The following is a 22,703-nucleotide window of genomic DNA, read 5'->3' as shown; positions in this document are numbered from 1 at the left end:
TTCGCTGTCCCATTGTCTGTGCATATAAATAGATTGTCAGGTTTGCCGACTCTTGAACATGCAACATATAATTGTCCAAACAATCCGTATCAGATCTATACCTCATTATTATAATGATTGCCCTTGAGCTTTGTTGATGGTGATTGCTAATTGAACATTCTTTGTGTCCCGGTCGTCATTTATATATTCCCCCTGTGCCCCCCGGCGTCCCCGTTGTAGTTGTGTCCCTGTGTCCCGGTCGTCATTTATATTCCCTATGTCCCGGTCGTTATTTGTGCCCCGGTGTCCCAGTCTGTAATTTCTCCTTGAGTGTCCCGGTCGTCATTTGTGTCCCGGTGTCCCGGTCTGTAATTTCGTCAGTCGACAAACATGACGTCAGTCGACAAACAACTTCATGACGACATACAGCTCAATCATTATAATGACGTCAGTCTACAAACATGACACCAGTCGACACACAAACATGACGTCAGTCGACAGACACACAAACAAACAACTTATTTTTATATATATATAGATAAAAGTGTCTCTTTCTCGGTCTCTCTCTCTCTCACTCACATAAAAGTGTTTCACTTCTGTTTTATGGTTCATGAAAAAAGGCGAACCTAGACAACTAGTTTTCAAGGCACGGAAATAGAAAACAAAACAAAAATGAAAACAAGAAAAAGAAAAACACGGACACAGAAAAGAAGACAAAAATAAGACCAACAACTTCATCAAAGCAACTTCCAACAAACATTTTGAAAGCAAGACACTTGAAGATCAATGAAAGTTTCCCTTATCGCAAAGAAATAGTTTAACAAAACAAAGAAAAGCCTAAGAGGATTACTGGAAAATCTCTTCAATTCAAAGAACCCATGTTACAGTTCTCTTGTCAGTGAACACAAGAGCAAGAACATCAGCAAGACGTCAAGGAACACAACTTTGAAGCAGTCAAAGGTATCTTATAAGATTGGATCTTACAAAAGAAGCGAAACTGCAGTACATCTATTGAATTATAAAAGAAGAAGAGGCTTGAATAAGATGACCTGAAGGATCTATTGTAAGGGGATATTGCGCTAAATGGACCGCTGTTTCAGAGCTGGAGCAATCAGTTTTTAATACACCAGAGACATCTATTTTGTCAGGCTAATGCTATAAATATCCTTTAGAAAATATTCGGTAAATTTGGAAGAATTCACACAAATGACTCACGAGTAAAGCGAAGACACCACTCGATACCTCCTTTGTGTTCTTCCTTTCTGAACATAATAATTGTTTTTGGCACGAATTCAATTCTAACCTATCCTTACCCGAATATATAGCGCATATTAGGCCTATATGTTTCCCACGCGTTTATTAATTCCCGAATTTGTCACTGTCATTTCAATTTATGGGTAAACCGGTTTTAACAAGGGTGAGACTAACAGAAGTAAATAAGCTGTATCTAAAAGGTGTCATTTTTGAGGGTCTGTAAAGGGCTTAAAATCAAATTTGAGCCAACAACGACTACCATGTTCATAAATAGCAACAAAAAGTATCGAAAAGTGTCACCTATGTAAACCATTTAATATTCACTAAATATTCAAGCTTTTGCAGGGAGTAAGACTTTCAGCGTGTGTATGAGTGCATCTTAAAGAAAATCAAAGGTGCTCTGTGCAGGCTGCTATTAATGCTGCTACTGCTACTACAAATATTGATATTTCGCAACCTAAGGGTATTGGGGTGAAGATTTCAACGAATATTTAGGTGAATGTTGAGCTAAATCAAAACGAACTATGAGCATGTAGATTGTCAAAAGGGTGGCGAAGCAATAGCCGAAGCAATATCTGAAAATTTACAGCCTATACAGCCCAACAGAATATACATCCTATCAAGGGCGTATCGGTAATGTCATAGCAACGGCTACTTATATTTAGTTGAAACTTCCAGGGATTGATGGGTTCAACTAACCAAAAGGCAATATATTAACATTACTGCTGCTAATAGTACCAGTGCTATTACTGATAATACTACAACTGACACTAATACTACTAATATGGGCTACTATTACAACTTAGCCTAAGGGCATGAAGGTAAACTTTCAGGAAATATTGAGGGGGAAGGTGAATTGAATCGCAACACGCCATTTGTATGCACGTTGTTAAATGACCTTATCAGCAATATTTGAGGAACGGTTTGGGGAGTGAATTTGAAAACTGCAGGGCTTGTTGTGGAGGATGTTGAGCAAACTAAAAGACAAAACTAACATTTTAATGAAACTGCTTCTACTCATACTACAACTGCTGCTACTGCTGTTATTATTAATACTGCTACTAGTACTACTGCTAATAAATCTACGCCTACCCCTATTGATCTTACTGCTACTGCTACTACTGTTGCCACTGGTATTACTACTACTACAACTAAAGCTACGATTATTAGGGCGAAAATTTGGGGATTATTGAAACAGTATTGTACTAAGTAGAAAAATACTATGCACACACAGGTTGTCAAGAGGACGTACCACCAATTCAGCAATGGTTCAGGGACGGTGAGTGTCGTGAAGTTGAAACTTTCAGAGTGTGTTGAAGTGCATTTTGAAGAAAATCAAAGGTGCTATGTACAAGCTGCTATTAATGCTACTACTACTGCTACAAATATTGATATTGCGCAAGCTAAGGGTACTGAGGTGAAGCCTTCAACGAACATTTAAACGGATGTTGAGCTAAATCAAAATGAACTATGTCGATTGTCAAAAGGGTGACAAAGCAATGTCTCCAGAACGGCTTACATTACAAGTTGGACCTTTCTGGCCAAGTTGAGGCGGATTTTGAACCAGCTGGAAGGCAGTAAGTGTATACTATTAATGCTACTACTACGATTGCTGGAACTAATGATGATAAGGGTATTAAGGTGAAACAGTTAGAGAACGTTTAGGGGAATTTTCCATTAAACGAAAAAACTTCATGCCTGCACGTTTTCAAAAGTTAATATAAGCAATATAATAGGCAGTAAAGCGCTAACATCGGTAGCAATCACATAAAAACTTTTATGAGAGCTAGTCTTATTGGAAATTAAAAGTTCTAGTGTCCTGTTTGAAGAGTCAACAGTGACTGGAGAGCAATCAGCTGTCTTCCCAATCCATTAATATCCCAAACAAATCTAATCAATTTTTTGGGTTTACTGCAACTATTCGCTTTTCTTAGAAAAACTTCTTTTTCGGAAAAAAGTTTACTAAATTATTTTCTGTTCGCCTTCAATTGAAATTACTTTTGTTTGGCAGCAAAGGTAACATTTGTATAATTTGTTTCTCTACAAATGATTTCACATTTAGGCTTGATATTTACATTTTGGAAGAAAATTTGCAACTAATTTTAATTATAGTTGTGCTGTAAAAATTCAGATTGGTGGGTAGGAGGACTAGTATTCAAATAAATGAATTGAAATTCTGCATAATTTTGGCCTTCTACAGGACTGAAGCCATACTGAGCGCCAATCATGTTGCAACCTTGAATATATGTTGATATTGCACCAAGTGATGTAAATTCAGAAAAATTCTGGGGTAGGGGAATTTCATGTCTCCTCAACCAGTCAAAATTGGCAGTAGGTATCCAAAAATCAGTAAATTATTCTAATCAGTAAATAGTGGCTAAATTGTGCTTTGTGAATATTTATTAATATATCAAAATTAGTTTTTGACAATTCAGATACACAAACAAATTACGTAAAAAAAGATAATAAATTATCAGTCATAAGTTATATCTTTTAACCTTCTTAAGTATTGAAACAAGTCTTTCATTTGAAGCAGTTGAAATACGGAAGGTTAAGGCAATTTCAAAGGCCTCGAGATGGTAACAAAGGCATCATTGTTCGTGTAAAAGTAAGCATGACCTTTCAACGGGATTTCTGTCTTCACATCCAGTAAATAAGATTTTGAAAAGGGTAGTTCTGACTCAGAGGTCAACTCGGTGACCAACAGTGCTGAACATTCATGCACAAAATTGCTCGACTATGAAGTTGGAGAAACCAAATGAGGTCTTGGGGGGATTACCTCTACCCCATAAAAATTTACGTGCCTGATTACACCTACAAAATATATCACCCTTTATCTTGTTAACGCACAAGCAACTCCAAAAAGGCTCAAAGAGATCACGAGCTTTTCCTACCGCTTAAATTTTATTCACATGACCAGTTTTAAGTAATTTCATGACGACAAAAATTTAGAGCCCCATCCCCTCATAGACGTTGAATCAGGCACAAACCCTAGAAGGTTTGACAATCAGCCCATTCTTACTTCCGATATTTGAAATTTTTGGGTAAATATGTTTTGATGAATCTTTAAAAGTGTTATTGATGATTTTAGCATATTTCCACAAAGCATTTGAATTAGCAAAAAAAAGGCTGGCTCCAGGCAGATACCCAGGAATTTTTCGGGAGACAAACACTAATACAAACTTTGGGAGAGGGGCAACAATAGAAAACATACCTTATTTGATAGTCTGAATGAGAAGTACCCACAAATTTAACACAAAGGCGTCATTGTTCGTGTAAAAGTAAGCAAGACCTTTCAACGGGATTTCTGTCTTCAGGTTAGGTTAGGTTTTGACGGGTCCAGGCCTAGAGCCCACCTCCTTTTGTTACGGTCAAGTTGTGCCCCTCTAAGAAGCACATGCCATTTTTTTTTCAAAAAAGCAGGATCAAACAAATTTTACTTACAAACTTTAGGCACGGTATCATCGGGATGATCCTTGCAATTCACTGGCATTTCGGTTCCTCCAGAAAGTTGCATCAGAATATTGCTGTGAAAAGGTGACTCGTTGGCACTTTCAATTTCATCTTGCCTTGGTGGTCTATTATGCCTTTTCCTTTTATCGTCAATGTGAGTATCAACAGGCTCAGCACTATAAAATAGACACACAAATACATATACATACACACATGTATATATGTATAAATATAATTTAGAAAAAATAAAGATATTGAGAAACTGGTAAAACTTTTAATGAGACATCGACTATAAAAAAAGCATTCAAACAATAATAAAAAAAAAGATGCATCAGAACCCATAGGGATTTGGCACTGTAGGGCGTCAAATCAAAGCTTCTTTTTTTTGTCTTTTTTTTCTTTTCTTTCTTTTTTCTTTTTTTTTCTTTTTGTCTTTTTTTCTTTTCTTTCTTTTCTGGTCTTTTTTTACAGTGACAAGCAGTAAATCTGCCACCAGCCTTGCTGCAGAGGGGACCACACCCCATCCCAATGCACCCCATGCTAGAGGGGGCTACACCCCATGCAGTGGGGACTACAATCCCTACACCCCATGCTGCCCAGCAGAGCATCAATCCACTTTACTATGATGGAGTCAAATAATAACGAAGGTTCAAAAATTTCGGCTTCATTTCGGGAATCCTTTGTCAGCAGGAAAGGAACGGGAAGAAATACAAGAATAAAAAGTTTTTCTTCTTATTTTTTGCATAAGCTTTTGACCCGTTGATAAAGGCTTCCCAGATGTGAAGCCAAAATTTTCGGACTTCATCGTTATTTACAAAGAGAAAAAGTTTTTTGTGAACGTATGGACCTCATACCGGAGTTCCTTGCCCTTACGTTCAACTATCCCTACTCTAGCTATACATTGGCCTCTTTTCTCAATGTTTTCTCATATTGTTTGGATTACTATTTTTATTTATACTTCGAAGCCAGGACCAGACCGATTCATTCCTTCCCCGTCTAGTCGCAACATTGTCAATAATTTGTCTGTCCTGCTCAAATTAATTAATCATACCGTTTAAAACCTCTTAAGACTGACGGTAGGTCACAAGGCTTAGACTTCCCACGTGAAATCACTGTAATCGAACTTCTGTTGAGCTTGGAGAGTCTCAAATGATGTGGATTCCTTGACTCGGGAATTATGTTGGCATTACTAGAGTGATTGACCAATGCATGTGGGGTCTTGAAAGGATGCTGGACGGTGGCCGATTTTAAGGAAATCTAGTTGGTTCAATGCGATGATGTTGTGCCTGATGGCATTTCGAAGCGGCCACAGCACTGACCAGTGTTGTTTAATCAGATTTCTTAGGATTACTTTCCCATCTTGTCGCAACATTGTCAGTAGCTTGTCTGCTCTGAATAGGACAAGTAATCGTACGTTTAAAACCTCTTTAGACTGACGGTGGGTCACATTGCTTGGACTTCCGACGTGGAATCGCTGTAACCAAACGGCTGTTGATTTTGACAAGACTCGGACGATGTAGAGGTCTTGACTCGGGAATGATTTTGGCATTATTAGAGTATTTGACCAAGGTATGTGGGGTCTTGAAAGGATGGAGCAAGGTGACCGATCTTTAAGAAATCCTTGTTCAATGCGTTGCTCCTATGCCTGATGGTATTCCGAAGCGGTCACAGCACTGATTAGTGTTGACTTATCAGATTTTGTTAAAATAACACTGAGATTTTGGTCTAAAGATTTTAGTTGGGGTTTATTTCCTTATGAAAATAAAGTCGCCAAATCATCTCTTAATCAACAATTACTACTAAGTTATGTTCAATATAGTTTATAATTTCATTTTGCGGTTTTGACAACGTGCTGGATTTCTACTTCGATATTTCAGGATTATTCAAATTTAATCCAGATGATAATTATAGGAGGTTACAAAAATTTGCTTTTACGCAACTATACTTGCATATCACAAGCGCCCACTACTTAGGAACAATTTGCAATTTCGAACCCTAAAAATTTTGAAAAAAATGTCAACTACGCATGGACAATAAAAATATAATAAGTTACAATCTGAAGGCTCAATGAGAGCTAGGATGTTTTTGACATTAAAATGCACTCTTTGAGTCCTCTGCACCCCCACCTCCCAAACAAAAATACAGAATGACACAAAGCCCCTCTTTCATAAGAGCTGATGCACACTGACACATCATTGCACATAATTTTTGGAATATGAAGCAAATTAGTTTGACCACATTAAGCTTTAGAATAAAGGTTAGAAACATTTTTATCCAATAAGAAGGGAGGTATCACCCTGAAGCACTCTTATTCAGGTTTTTTTTTCTGAATGAAGAGAGATGAGAGATCAATTTTTAACCCTCCCCCATACCTCATCATATTTTTATCTGAGGGTTCATGCAGATTTAGGACTTTTTTGCATTGAATGTACTGTTTTACGCCTCTGGCGTCCCCCCGCCTAGACGATGACCCATCACTACTCACATATGATTACTGATGTACAATTATACATTTTTATTCGTTTTTTTAATACCATTAATTTCACTTGTGGCTGCTTAATTTTACATTTTGGGAGAATTTTACGGAGGGATTTCCCACGGGGGTAATAAGCTGGAACACGGCTAGAGGACTTCAGGCTCAAAGTTTCGAACTGATCAGGAACAAGTTTTTGTGGCTCATTTCTCGGAGAGGTGTTTGACAGTATATGTAAATTTAACTGAAAATCCAGGGTCATTTGTTTTTCTTCTGTAAAGCGCAGATTGTGTTCTGGTCTTGAGAAGACATGGGGGTTATTAGCCCTACTCATGTCAATTATTGCTCGTTTTGAATTTGATTCGGCTATTTATTGTAATTTCTGTTCGTTTTTAGTTTCATTTATTTATTGATAGTGATTTGTGGTAATTTTACGCTTGGAAGATTTTTTGACTTTATCTTTGCTCATTCTTGGCTTAGTGGAGCTCTTTACCTTTCTTTAAGAAACTTGTGGTGTGGAAAATTTTTTTTAATTAATTTCTGTTCGGTTTTTATTGACATATATTGTATATATTTTTTTTAGTTTTCTTCTATAAGAATCCATAGTATGGGTTGCTATTTGTATGTTGGAGAAACTTTTTCAACAATTTTTAATCCTGACACAAATAGTATTTTTTTTTAATATAATTGCATAGCTTCTGAAGTCGACCTGAAAAATAAAGCGTAATGTCAATCCCAAAATATCCTATCTATGCTCTTTGAAAACCTGGATACACTTACACTCTTTTAATTTACTTAAACCGTAAGAGCAGAAGTAGTAATAGTAGTCCCCAAAGGTTTCAACTTCGTAACCCCAGTCGTTCTCGATATACTGATGTGTCTTAGTGGCATTCATTTAACACAATGTCTTTTGATTTATTTTTAAAGTAATATTTGGTTTTAAAGCATGGTCCAACTGCATAACTGTGGTGGGGGGGGTTGACATTTCTAACAGTCCTAAAGACATAGTTGCTGCACCGTTCTACTATGCTGAATAAAGCGGCTCTCTCAAAATTTTGACTGGATGCGTTTGGAAAATGAATAGGCTTGAGAGAAGGGCTGCTTGCCCTCAAATATTTTGTCACTCTTAAAAAGAGCAACGGACATCCGTGCTGTAATTAAAGTGCAACCGGGAGGACTTCCTCCTTCATATATCTTGTGAAAACATTTTAAAGGAGTAAAAACAAAGTGAAAACATTCAAAATATATTTTGTTTTCAATAAGGCGCAAATTATGTTCTGGTCTTGAGAAGGCTTTGGAGTTGTCAGCCCTAATCGTGTTAATTTTTGAATGTTTTGAGTTGGAATCAGCTACTTATTGTATGATCTAATTAAAAAATGCATTTGAAATGTTTCAATTTTTTCATCTTTAATAAATTAAAAGTATTAGAACTTTAAGGAATATATCAGTATATTTCTGACAAGCCACAGCCAGTTTTTTCAATAAAGTGAAAATTATGTTCTAATTTTGAGAAGGTATGAGGATTGTCAAAGACATTATTTCCAGATCTTCTATCTACACCGAACATATTGGTAATCTCAAAATTTTTATTACATGTGTTTTGGGAGTTGATGTGGGGGAGGAGGGGCTTGCTGCCCTCTAATCACTTTTAACTAATCACTTCTAGCTTCTAATCACTTTTAACTAATAAAAAGGTCACTAGCCCTTTCAATTTCCAATCGAATGAGCCTTTATCGAAGTGTCTACGACAAAAAATAACTATCTCAAAATTCTATCAGATACATTTCGGGAAAATACGAGGTTTGGAGGGGTGAGGGTTATCCGCCCTCCAATTACTCTTAATCTTAAAAAGGGCACTGGAAAATCTGATTTGAAATCCAACAGCCCCCTCCGAAGTTTATACGATCACTCTTTATGTTATACATTACATGCCCCCGGGGCAAAACTTAAAACTTATCCTGAGGTTATAGACGGGGGGGGGAGCTATCATTCTCAGAGACATAATTTCTGGACCTTTCAATTACGTTGAACAAAATAGCCATCTCAACTTTTTTTTTGGTTGTCCTTGGGGAAATGGTGGGCGTAGGAGGTGGTTTAGTTGCCCTCCAATCACTTTCGACTATGAAAAAGGGCTCTGGCCCTTTCAATTTTCAATCGAATGAGCTCTTTTTAAAGTTTCTAAGACAACAAATGGCAATCTTAAAATTTCAACTAGATACATTTCTGGAAAACATGAGGTGTGGGGGGGAGGCTATCCACCCTCCAATCACTCTGAATCTTTAAAAAAAGCACCAGAACTTTTAATTACCAATTCAATTATCAGCTTACGAAGTTTATACGATCACTCTTTCTATATGTACCTTATATGCCCCCATGACACAACCTACAACCCTTGGCCCGAGGGCTGTAAGGAGGTTTTCATCCTCAAAGACACAATTTCTGGATCAACAATGTTGAACAAAATGGCAATCTGGAAATGTTGATTGGATATGTTTGAGGAAATGATGGGCTTGGGAGGAGGGTTAGTTGCTCTGCAATCAATACCGATCATAAAAAAGAGCAATAGCTCTTTCAATTTCCAATCGAATGAGCTCTTTTTGAAGTTTCGACGACAACAAGCGGTCATCTAAAAATTTCTATCAGATGCATTTTGGGAAAATCCGAGGTGTGAGGGGGAGTATCCGCTCTCTGATCAATCTGAATCTTACAAATAGCACTAGAACATCTGATTTCTAATCAAATTAGCCCATTCCAGAAACTTTGCTATCACCCTTTCTATATATACTTTATATGCCCCCAGGGTATAACTTATAACCCTTGCCCTAAGGGCCCTGCGGGGATTGCCATCCTCAAAGATATAATTTCTGGACCTTTTAAATTACGTTGAACAAAATGGCTATCTCGAAATTTTGATCGGATTTGTTTAGGAAATGGTGGGTGTGGGAGGGGGTTAGTTGCCCTCCAATCACTTTTGACTATTAAAAGAGCACTAGCCCTTTCAGTTTCAATCGAATGAGCTCTTTTCGAAGTTTCTACGACAACGAATGGTTTCTCAAAATTTGTACCAGATGCATTCTGGAAAAATACAAAGTATGTGTGTATGTGGGGAGGGGAGGGTTATCCACCCTCTGATCACCCTGAATCTCAAAAAGCAAACTTAAACATCTGACTTCCAATCCAATGAATCCCCTCCGAAAATTTAACGATTACCTTTTCTATAATTACCTTAAATGCTCCAGGGCATAATATAGAACCCTTGCCCTGATGGCTGTGTGTGTGTGAGGGGGGGGGGTCTTCCTATCCAGGTCTTGCAACAACGTTGAACGAAATGGTTATCTAACAAAATTTGAATTTGTTTGGGGAAATGGTGGGCTTGGCACAGGGTTAGTTGTCCACCAATCACATCCGATTATTAAAAAAGACACTAGCCCTTTCAATGTTTAATTGAATGAGCTCTTTTCTAAGTTTCCACGACAGCTCTTTCGAATGATCGGAGAGCTCCTACCCCCAACATCCATCATTCTCCCAAGCCCATCCAATGGAAGTTTTGAGATTTGAGCCATTTTCTTCGGCATATTTGAAATGTCCAATAACTGTGTATTAGAATATTACAACCCCCACAGCCCCGAGGGAAAGGATTATAACTTATGCCCCAGGGGCGTATAAGGTTTAAATAGAAAGGATGATGCATAAATTCGGGAGAGGGCCCATCAAATCGGAAATCAGAAATTATAGTGCCCTTTTTAAGAGTCGAAATGATTGGAAGGCAACTAGCTCACTCACCTTTTACAGTCTATTTTCCCAAATGCATCCGATGGCCATTTTGAGAGAGCGATTTGTTCAAAAATAGTCCACATATCACATAAAAATGCATTTGGTGGTGGAACACCCTCCCCAGATTCTGGGGATAAGGGTTGTAAGTTACACCCCGAGGGCATATAAGCTTTTTATGGATGGGGTGGTTGTCAGAACTTTAGAGGAAACTCATTTGATTGGAAATTTATATTTCTAGTTCCCTTTTAAATTTCAAAGTTGATGGAGAGAAACTAGCCTCCACCCCTCTTCCTTGACGCCCTCTTTTCATCAAACGCATCCAATCGAAATTTTGAGAGGTATTTTGTTCACAAAACCGAAGAGCATATAGCATTAACTTCAGGGTGTCAGGGTGGACATGATCCTCTAGAGCTCAAGGGCAAGAGTTACAATTTATGCTCCGGGCATACAGGGTTTTAAAGGAACTGATGGTCGTATAAGCTTTGGATTGGATGGGACTCATTTGATTCGAAGTCGGAAGATCTAGTGCCCTTTTAAGAGTCAAAATTGAACGGAAGGCAACCAACCCTCCCTGACAATGCTATAATTCCCCATAAGCCATCAAATCCAAGTTCTGAGAGAATTATTTTGTTCAGAATTATTGAAAGGTCCAGTAATTATATCTTTAGGGATGTCACCCTCCCCACAGTCCTCGGGTTAAGGCCTTCAAGTTATTCAATTCGTTCATTGCTTACATATAGTATACTATTGAGAAAGGTATGCATGTTTGAACTCTATCATAGGCAGCGCAAGAGCGTTGCCTGAGTAAAGAGCGATGTGTGCACAATATATTATTATTAGTGCTTTTTTCAGATCTGGGCACTTTGTGTAGAATGAGCTGTCGTGATTGGAAATTTCGTGATTGGAAATCGAAAGAGCTAGTGCTCTTTTTCATAGCCTAAAGTGATTGGAGGGAAGCCAGCCCCCGCACCCCACCCCACGCCCATCATTCCCCAAAAACACCCAAATAAATTTTGTTGACAAAATGACTATTCTAAAATTTGGATTGGAAGCATTTGAGAAAATGATGGGCGTAGGAGGGGGAAAGGACAGGTTGCCTTCCAATCACTTTCGACTACTAATAATTACAGTAGTCCTTTCAATTTCCAATCAAATGAGCCCCTTTTGGAGTTTCTACGACAACTCCTTCTGTACGAAATGCCCTGGTCTAAAACCAGAATGGGGGGGGGGGTGGTATCTACCGTCCGATCACCGAATCTTAAGATGGACACTAGACCTTCCGATTACAAGTACAATAAGCCCCTTCCAAAGTTGATACGACCATCCTTTCTATAAAGACCTTATGTGCCCCAAGGATATAACTTACAACCCTTACCCTGAGGGCTGGGGGGATGTCATCCTCAAAGACATAATTTATGGACCTTTCAACTACGCTGAACAAAATGCCAAAATAGGGCTGACAACCCCCATGCCTTGTCAAGACCAAAACATTGAGGATGGGGGTGTCATCCTTAAAGACGTAATTTATGGACATTTCAACTACGCTGAACAAAATGTCAAAATAGGGCTGACAGCCCCCATGCCTTATCAAAACCAAAACATAATTTTCCCTTTACTCGAAACAAAATATATTTAAAATTTTTTCACTTTTTACTTCAATAAATAAAAAAATATTAAAACTTTAAGAAATAGATATCAGTATTAAACTGACAATCCAAGGTAATTTTTTTTGCTTGTTTTTTTTTTAGTAAAGTGCAAATTATGTTCTGGTCCTGAGAAGGCATAGGGGTTTTCAGCCCTACTCATGTTAATTTTGCATGTTTTTGGTTTGACTTGGTTGATTGTATTTTCTGTTCGTTTTGAGTTTCATTTATTTATTGATGGTGATTTGTGGTAGATTTACGCTTGGAATGTTATTTGAATTTATTTCTGCTCAGTTTTGGCTCAGTTTTGGCTCAGTGAAGTTTTTTAAATTATTTTCACTAAAAACAAGACATCTAGTAATTTTATTGGCCCTTAGGCAATCTGATCTATATTTTGAAGTACCTATCTTGTACTTTCTCTGTGGCTGCTCAGTTTTTTCATATGGGGGAGGAGTTTTTAGTGGGAATGGGGGAGAGTTTTCCAAGGGGGAGAATTTTCCACCAGGGAGAATTTTTATCAGAGGAAGATTATACGGTTGGAGGTGGGGAATTTTTCAAAGGGGAGGGTTCATCTGGGGAATTTTCCGCGCGGCAAAACACCTAGCACTCCTTGAAATGTTGATCAGATGTTCTAATACAAAAGGAACAGATATCAAAAATGCTTACAGGGCAGGAGTTGATTACTCTTTATTCAGTTTTACTTTAAAAAAAAAACAAACTAGAACTCTCAATTTTCGATCGAATGAGCATCCTTCGAAGTTACAACTACCACGTGGTGGGTGATAGAATAAATTATCCTTGTTTTACGGTTCAATGTTACTCTGTACTTTCATAATAAAGAAGAATACCAGAAACTTTCACTGAAATCAAGAGGAATTAGACATCAATTTCTACCTCTCTCCTCCATTCCCTAGATTAATTGTTATCACCCCTTACACCCTTCCTAGATTCATCTGACGGCTCATGGAGATTTAGACAATTTGGACAATGAAATGTGCTATTTTTGGAATTTACCCCGCCTAAAGAAATATACACCCTCCTTTAGGGCTGGACCTAGGAGGGGTAAAGGCCTCAGGACTGGGGGATTTTCCCCAGGTGGCTTGTTTTGACGTCCGGATGGCGGCAAAACAAGCTTAAATTGTAACATTTTTGGGCAAGACTTGTAATATTTACAGTGTTGATAGTGCGGCAGGGGTTGGAAAAATATACATTTGCCCCCCCCCCCCGATAAAATATCTAATTCCGGTTCTACTCCTCCTTCACAATAGTTGATGGAAATTATACACTTTTATTCGTTCTTTTTATTTGTCTTAATTTTCCTTAAGGTTTTCAAGTTTACATTTGGGAAAAATTTCCCCTTTAAAAGGAAGGAGTTTTTAAAGGGGAATCCCCTATGTGAGGGGAGTTTTATGGGCAAGGGGTTCCTGGGGGGGGTGAATAAGGCAGACTCAGTTCCATTGCTCTACTGGAGCTGTTTTTCGTGATTTGTAAGCTCTGTAATTTCGTAGTTGAGTTTTATTGTTAAGTAAAAACTTAACAAAAAAAACCTTTGTCATTAAAAACCTTTATCATTCCTATGCCAGTTTCAATTTTGAGTGAAAAATGTCTATCACTGGGAAGTTGTTATCCAATTTCGCATTTCACTCTTTTTAACGAAGAAAATTGTCCACCTGCTATGGGGCCGAGGAAATGTGGGAGGTTTAAACCTCCATTTAAGGTTTTTCTTAAAAGGGACATAAAAAATATGGGCCCTTGTTATACACCCTAGCCTTTAGAATAAAGAAAATGCACAAAAAATGCCATTCTTATGCCATATGGCACTTTAGCTATTAGATTAGTAGCTTTTTAATGAGTCATTAAACTTCCCTCTGCGATTCTGCAATAGCCTGCTAGCCCTGGTAGAAAAAGAAGAAGAAACAAGGGGATACATGACTCATACCCACGCGATTTTAAGCGTTTTTCAAGATTGGGAAGACGAAAAATCCATTCAAAGGTTTTCAACTCCGAGGACCCGCTTTTCATTTCGACCTGCCACCAGTTTTGAGTTTCAAGCCATTTTTCCAAATTCCAAACATTTGTTTCTGCATTATCTTTTTTGCATCACCTGCATTGCCCTTTTTTGCTTCTGAATCACCTTTAAATGAACAATTGTTCTCTCTAAATGGCTGTTCTGAATACGTTTTAAAACTTTCTAAGCCCAATGCCACCTAAGATCAGCCTTTTTTCTTTATTTTTTTCATCGTTTTATCTCTCATCGGCGATCAACTTACTGCGCATGTATACTGGTACAAAGCAAACTAAGAGGGAAAATGGTTTAAAAAAAAGTGCGTAGTATCGACCCATGAAACCCAAAAAAATCGGCAAAACATGGTATTTTTCCTATCAGAGTGCAAACTTTAAGTGAAGCTAAGTTTAAGTTAAGTTGGATCAAGAGAAACTGAACGACAACAATAAATTTAGGAAGAAAAAAGCGGTGGCATCATTCGTGACACAAAAACTTTTTTTTTCACTAGCCTGCTTCAAAATTTTAGGCACCAGGGACACCTGAAATCAAATTTCAAGACAAAGGAAACCTCAATTAAGAAATAAAAATAAGGGAACATTTTTTATATAGGTAATTTCGCAGACTACACTGCCTTTCCATGACGAAAAATAAAACTGACCACACTAAGCTTTTATTTATCGTCCATTTTTTAAGAACAACAAAATAGGCCTCTTTTAGATACATGCCCTTAACACACATTTATTTTAAGAAGCAAACAGTTAAGACAAAATAAAATCATAGGGGTTTTTCAATCAAAATGCTTGATTAAGGTACCTGTATGTTCAAGGGTGTCTGCAGAATGGATGTCAGGATAAAGGCAGGCAGCCCCTCAATTTTCTCCCTAGTTATATTTCTAAAAATACCTTTTTGGGTATGTTTTCCCTGAAAAATTCCCTCTTCAGCATTTCCACTGAAAAAGTTAGAATGAAAAAGTTAGAAATGATTAATAAGTCCCTTCGAATTTTCAAAAATCAATTTTCCCTCCCTCCGTTGAATTTCAAAGTACTTTTAACCAATACTCTCAAGCCCTATACATGACCAACAATTACACAAATTTTCAATTCATAAGACTATTAATCCCCTCCCCATTTATCCAAATTGCAATAGTAAAACTACTATTCAAATTTTATAGCACAAAATTAGCGTCGATCGGAGATTTCGACTAAATATTCAAATTGTGTCCAAACGTTAAATAATTTTAAAACCTAATTGTAATAATTCATTCTAATTCTAATTCATAATTTTAATTCTAAAGCAGAAAGAAACTAAAAATTGCCTTACAAGCATTCCTAATACCAACCAATGGCAAAATAATGTCAATTAAAAACGACGAGAAATTAACGTTTTATACATTTTTCACGAAAAGGGGAGTCTTCAAAAAAGAAGTAAAGATCCACTTAAAACCTAATGTGAGCAGAAATATCATATAAAACCGTCACGTATAAACAGACAATGTCATATATATAAACATAAATTATGCTAAAAAGAAAGGTACCCGAAAACGCACAGAAATTCAGGTGAATACCACAAAATTGATAATAATAATAATAGCTATGGAGAAAACTGGAGAAATGATGAATTAGTCCCATCCAGTTTTGAACAAATTAGTTTTCCCACCACGCCCCACAAAATTTCCGTAAATCTGGACGACTGCACTCAAGTGCTTTACAAGATCAACAATTACGCATATTTTCAATCCGTATGACTAATAATTCCCCTGCCCATTCACCCGAACTTCAAAAGTAAAACTACTGTTAAAACTTTATACCACAGAATTAGCGTCGATCGGAAATTTTAACTTAATATTCAAATTGAGTCCAAACGTTAAATTACAATTCATAATTTAGTTTCAAAATAGAAAAGCTAAAAAAGCTTTACAAGTATTCCTACTACCAACCAATGGCAAGATAACTTCAACTAAATGAAGAAAAATTGACTTTTAATAAACTTTTTCCGAGTTAAACTTATCTTCAAAAGAGAAGTAAAGATCCATTTTCAAAACTTAATGCGAGCAGAAATATCATAGAAAAACAAACAGAAATTATTATAAAAAATGTGCACCCGAAAACGCAAAAAAATTCGGGAGAATAGACACAAAATTCATAATGATAACAGCTACTGCTATAGATAAATAATGAACTTCCTTTTATTTGTAGATGAGTAAATGAAAGGAAATTAAAATGAATAATTAAGTCAAACTTTAAACGAATAAAATTAACATGAACAGGAGCAGTGCTTAAGCACCCTAACCTCCAAAGATTAGAGTGTCACTTACACTTTACTGAAAACAATCCTGCGTACCGGCAAATCACTCAATCGTGTATCACTCTGTAGGTTGAACATTCGACTTTTTGTTCAAGTTAAAGATAAAAGGAATCTTTGCAATATCGTCAAACCAATCACAAAATTTATTACAAGTGCGATAATCGCCAAAAAGAACGAATACCACTATTTTTTGCGTAAAATTGCGATTGTGTGAATGCCATGGTGGGTCTAAAAGAATAATCAAGTTTTCAAAATGAAAACCTCCTAGTATTTTGAGTATTAAGTCAGGTACGAGACAAATATCAAATAGTTGGCCTGTTTGAGCTGAGATAAAGTGAATTATTTATTGTCTGTTTTATTGAAGTTATTACACAGCACTTTTTTACTATCTTTGCCAATTTTTATTGAAAAGTATTTGTATATTTGGAATTTTTTCATTACTTAGTTAGGTAGAAGGAGAACACACAATTAGATGCGTGTTTTTGCGCTCTTTCCGAATATACTAATCAGCTCCTTCGCAAATTTTGTATTGAGCCCATAAGGGACCGTTAAAGTGACATCTTGTTCCTCATTATTTGCCACTAGAAAATGGTTACCAAAAATTCTAAAAATTCAATAAGTACTTAATTGTATAAACAATGAATCTACATTACTTTGCTTACCCTTCATCCTACTTGATGGATAAATATAAAGCCCGACCATAAATATTTATAATATTTTGTAGATTATCACGACTTCTTTCTTTCTGCGCCTCGATTGATCAGCGTTCGCCGTAAAATGATAAAAAAGAAGACTATTGAAAAACGAAGTTTGAACGTACATCATGTTTTGGCATTTTTCATTAGGATTAACCTAGCTTTACTTCTTGAGTGTTGACGGTATAATACATAAGTACCAAACCACTTTTAGGAATGAGATAAGCAAGCATTTACGACTGTAGTAAGGCAGATTTTAGAATTCCTGGGAACCATGCTGTAATGAGGAACAAAGGGTCACTTTAAAAGGTCCTTTTAAGGGCTCAAAGTAAATTTGGCAAGGAAGTGATTAGTATATTTGGAAAGAGCGTAAAAAGAGGCATCCAGTTGTATTTAGCTTCTATCTATCTAAGTAACGGAAAAAAAAAATCCAAATTTACATCGGTTTTGATGGCTTAGTCAAATTTTCTTTGACCCCCATTCACTCGTATCCGCGATCATTTTTCTAAGGGGAGTGTCTGCAAATTTATTTCGAAGGGGAGAAACCACAAGTATGAACAAAGGGTTGGCGAGAAAATTGTACTATTTTTTTTTTTTTACTCAGATTGGTACTTTTTGCAAATTGCTTAAATCTTTGTAGGAGGGGATAACGTCGGATCATCTCTTCTTTTCTAAGGGTGCCCTTTTTATTACCTGTAAAATAGTTGGAGTCAATACACAAGATTTATTGATTAATTACTTTTATATTAAAATTCGAAAGACTGTTGGGTAAAAGCCTAGAATTGGGGCTATTGAAAAGGAAACATGTTAAGAAAAAAAAATCTTACTTCATAACACGCAGAATAATTGTAGTTAACATATTTGACTGCAAATCCATTATACTTTACTCCTCAACTCCCCCACCCTATTGTGCAAATATACAGCCCAAAATCTTTATATTTCCCATGTGTTTTTCCGTTTCTTTATTTTATCACAGATTGTTTAATTTACGGGTAAACGAGTTAAAACAAGAATGGCGCATGGTAAAATGCACTGGAATTATATAATATGAGCTATTAATTTGCACGTTAGGGGGGTTGAGGCAAAGTATGAGGGAATTACAGTCGAAATCTATTCACTAAAATTATTCTGCATGTTATGAAGTAAGAATTGTTTTCTAAATATGTTTCGTTCTCGAAACAAAAAATCTTGGTTTATACCGGATTGGCTTCCGGATTATACCGGATTGGCTTCCGGATTATACTGGATTGACTTCCGGATTATACTTGGCTTCCGTAAAAAAAAAGATGTCGGTTTTTAAAAAGAACGGAATTATGCCAATAATGTGCCGACATAACCTGAATCATATGGAGATTCAAAAAAAAACATATAATATATTACAGATAATTATATGATTTAAAAAGTACAACTAAAAAAACGTACAATAATAATAAGATTAAATAATAATAAATATGTGAAATACCTCCAGTACGTTGTTGTTTCAATATCTGAATCACCTCCCATGATTGGATTCTAAAATATATCCATAAAGCTGAGGTAATCAAATCTCATTCACGCACAACATCTAATGAAAGACTGTTGAAATGAAAGAAACGAATCGGATAGACAGTCGAGTGTGAAGTGTAACTTTTCACCACGAAATATTTTCTTGATTTGGATTATTTACTGCTGAATGTTTAAACATGTACACCAAGAAGAGGAATCCCCCCATCCCCCGCCACCGATGTGTTCAAATGACTAGCAAGAGTAAATTGTGACAAACACTTACCTTCTGAGTTCTTTTAACCACTTAAAAAAATATTCGCAAATTCTTCCGTCCTAAAAGTTTTAGTGAGAAAAAGGTTCATTTCGAGCGCACCTACTTGAAGATTTTTTTTTAATGTACATGTATATTACGTGTGGTATTCAAGATTCAAATAAATTAAGTCCATAAAATAAAAATCAGAGAAAAAAGACAAAGAAAGAAACAATACTGCTAGTTTTTCTTTTTGGTTGGAACCAGGTTTTTCGCGGGTTAAAAAAAGCACTTTTTTGTGTTTTGATTGAATTTTTATCAGGCAGATAAACAAGGATTGATTTGCGAGAGCGTGTAAAGCTTAGAGGGGAGACCAAAATTAAAAGAATCCAATTCAATTTACAAATCATGCGAAAAACATGAATCGTCAAATTTGAAATTTTGGGGAGGGGGCAATCGTAAAAGCCGCTATGGAATCAAGGCTTTTACTGGGGTGTTTTATAATTTAATCGCTATGTCATTATTTTGTATAATTGGGGGGAAGGGTAAATTACCCAATCCTCACCAAATAAACTGCCCTTGGGGTGAGGGGGATTTCGTACGCCAAAAAAATGGCGATACAAATTTTAAGAGCAAGAGCAATATTTTTGCAGGGGACAATTTTCAATCCAGTAAACAGATGATGTCAGCAAAAACGAGACGCTTAGAGCAGATAATTCCTAACCAGGGGCGTCGTTTGGGAAGGGGGATAAGGGAGCAGTTACACCCCCCCCCCCAACAATGCGAAGAAAAATGATTATATATCTCATGTTCTTTGACTATCTGGATATGGACCCTTTTGCCCCCCCCCCCCAATAAAAATACTGAAGATTCACTCCTGCTCCTAAACCCCCCTCACGCCACTCTTAGCACCAATAGTACAGGCGTACACAAAAAATACTCCCAAGAATCAACAGTGATTCGATATCAATTTATGCCATCACCCCCTTCTTCAAAATATCTTCTATATTTGGCTGCAATTTCAATGAGATTTAGTATATTTAAGCATTAAATGCACTCTTTGGGGTATCTCCCCCCCCAAATATAAGAAGATCCACCGCATATCCTTCATAATGGTTGATGCACAGACACATCATTTTGTATAATTTTACTAAATATGAAGATGACAAGGTTAGTTAAATGAAGGTTTAAACTAATGCAGGAAACATTTTTCTGCAATAATAAGGGAGGTATCGCCTCAGAATACCCTTTTTCTGGCTTAGTCTAGATATAGAAAGATGAGAGGTTAATACCCCCCTCCACAGCCATACATTTTTCTATACTTATCTGAAGGATAAATAATGTTTTACTACGCTGCTTTTCCATTTACAAACGATTAAGAGAGAAAAACGGGTTTAATTTAAAAAAAGTAGTGGAACTCAATAAAAATAAAACAAAAACAAAGCAAAACTGTCAATAATAAAAAAACTAATATTTCGACTCCACGTCAGGGAGCCTTTTTAAGATATACTAAAAACCGAAATCATCTAAAGAAACCTTTAACTAACACACAAGAGAAAAAAACAACAAATAAATAAATACAATTTACATTTTAAATTCTTTCAGAACTGCATGTACTGTAATTGTGATTTTACATCTGATTCGTCAGAAAATTGCAGTGTTTGTAGTTTTGGATATGTTATATGTCTCTATAAATGCCACCCCGAACAGTTTGAAGTTTGAAAGCTAAACTATTGTAAACTAAAAAAAAATTACAAACGAGGCATTGGATATATAGTTGGCATTGGAGTCGTCCATAGTTTTCTTTTTATCCACAAGTGACATCCCATTATATAACCCGGGCATAAATTGCTTCTGGCTTATTTGATGTTGGATTCCTTGTCAATTTGTTAGAATTAAATATAAAGAAAACAAGTTTTTTTAGCTGCAACTAAGAAGCGACATTAAAACGACCAAAAATTATTCCGTATATGAAAGGGGTTGTCCCCTCCGCAACACCTCGCTCTTTACGCTAAAGTTTGACTCTGTCACAACTCTACTTTTTAAAGCAATACAAAAACTTTAGCATAAAGAGCGTGGTGTTGCAGAGGGGAAAATCCCTTTCATATACGGAGTAATTTCTGTTCGTTTTAAGTTCTAATGTCACTCCTTACTTGTGGTTAAAAAAAACTTGCTTTTTTATATTTAATATCTGAACGTTTTTGAATTAATGTATGTTTTGATTTTGGTTCACCGCACATGAATAATTAAAACGAAATTTCCATATTAATTTTTTTTCGTTAAATGGCTATCTCATAGCTTTTCTAATGATTTTGATAAAAAAAAGGGGTGGGGGAGGAGGGCTAGTTGCCCAGCAATTTTTAGTTACTTAAAAATGCAAGTAGATTTTTTATTTTGTCTACGAACGTTTTTGTTGGTAATAAGCATACATCTCTTACGAATTAACTTACGTAACAAACTTCTATATTTGTGTATATTTATTAGGTATACGAGGAGGTTTTCCCCCTCGTCAATACCTTCCTCTTTACACTAAAGCTTGAATTTTATCCCAAATCTTTTAAGAATGACCCCTGAATCACAAAGGCCGTAGAATAAATAGTTGAAATTATTAAAATACTTAAGCTTTAAGAGCAAGGTGTTGCGGAGGAGACGAACCCCCTTATACACGTAACATTTATGTTCGTTTTAAGTTTTAATGCTACTCATTACTTCCAGGTGAAAATTTTTTTTTTTATTTTCTCATTTTTCTAAAATAATGCTAGAAAATTCTGCGCCCCCTTCATGGAAATTCTCTTCCCTCATGATAAATACCTCCAATGAAAGATCCTCCCACGCAACCCCCTCCCCGACCCACTTCCACCCCAACGCGAAAAAGTCCACCTGAAAACGTCTGTACACTTCATTATAACCATTACTACATGTAAACAATGGTCAAAGTTTGTAACTTGCAGCCCCTCCCCCAGGGAATGTTGGGGATTAAATCGTCCCCAAAAAATAGTTACTAGGTTTTTTACTAAAATGAATAGAAGGGCTGTTTCAAAATTTTGATCTGGCGACTTTGGGAAAAAATGTGCGTGGGAGGGGGCCTAGGTGCCCTCCAATTTTTTGGTCAATTAAAAAGGACACTAGAACTTTTAATTTCCGTTAGAATGAGCCCTCTCACAACATTATAGGACCACTGGGTGGATACGGTCACCCCTGGGAAAAAAAAACAAACAAATAAACACGCATCCGTGATCTGTCTTCTGGCAAAAAAAATAAACAAAATCCCACATTTTTGTTGATAGGAGATTGAAACTTTTACAGTAGGGTTCTCTGATCTGCTGAATCTGATGGTGTGATTTTCGTTAAGATTCTATAGCTTTTAGGAGTCCCCCTTATTTTCTAA

The 22,703-nt window shown here is 36.5% G+C and overlaps 1 protein-coding gene across 1 annotated transcript in view; it reads right to left on the bottom strand.

Moving 5' to 3' along the window:
- The window catches only part of LOC136036670 (serine protease nudel-like), a gene marked incomplete in the record, with an annotated part of 142,155 nt that extends 122,962 nt beyond the window's left edge, over positions 1-19,193 (bottom strand). Inside the window, 2 exon segments of the mRNA XM_065718978.1 lie at positions 4,678-4,862; positions 19,043-19,193. Coding sequence (XP_065575050.1) covers positions 4,678-4,862; positions 19,043-19,083 — 226 coding nt within the window.
- Positions 19,194-22,703: the final 3,510 nt, after the last annotated feature.

The sequence above is a fragment of the Artemia franciscana genome, chromosome 15, assembly GCF_032884065.1.
Source record: "Artemia franciscana chromosome 15, ASM3288406v1, whole genome shotgun sequence".
Classification (NCBI taxonomy): domain Eukaryota; kingdom Metazoa; phylum Arthropoda; class Branchiopoda; order Anostraca; family Artemiidae; genus Artemia; species Artemia franciscana.
This window is presented reverse-complemented; position numbering and strand designations above follow the sequence as displayed.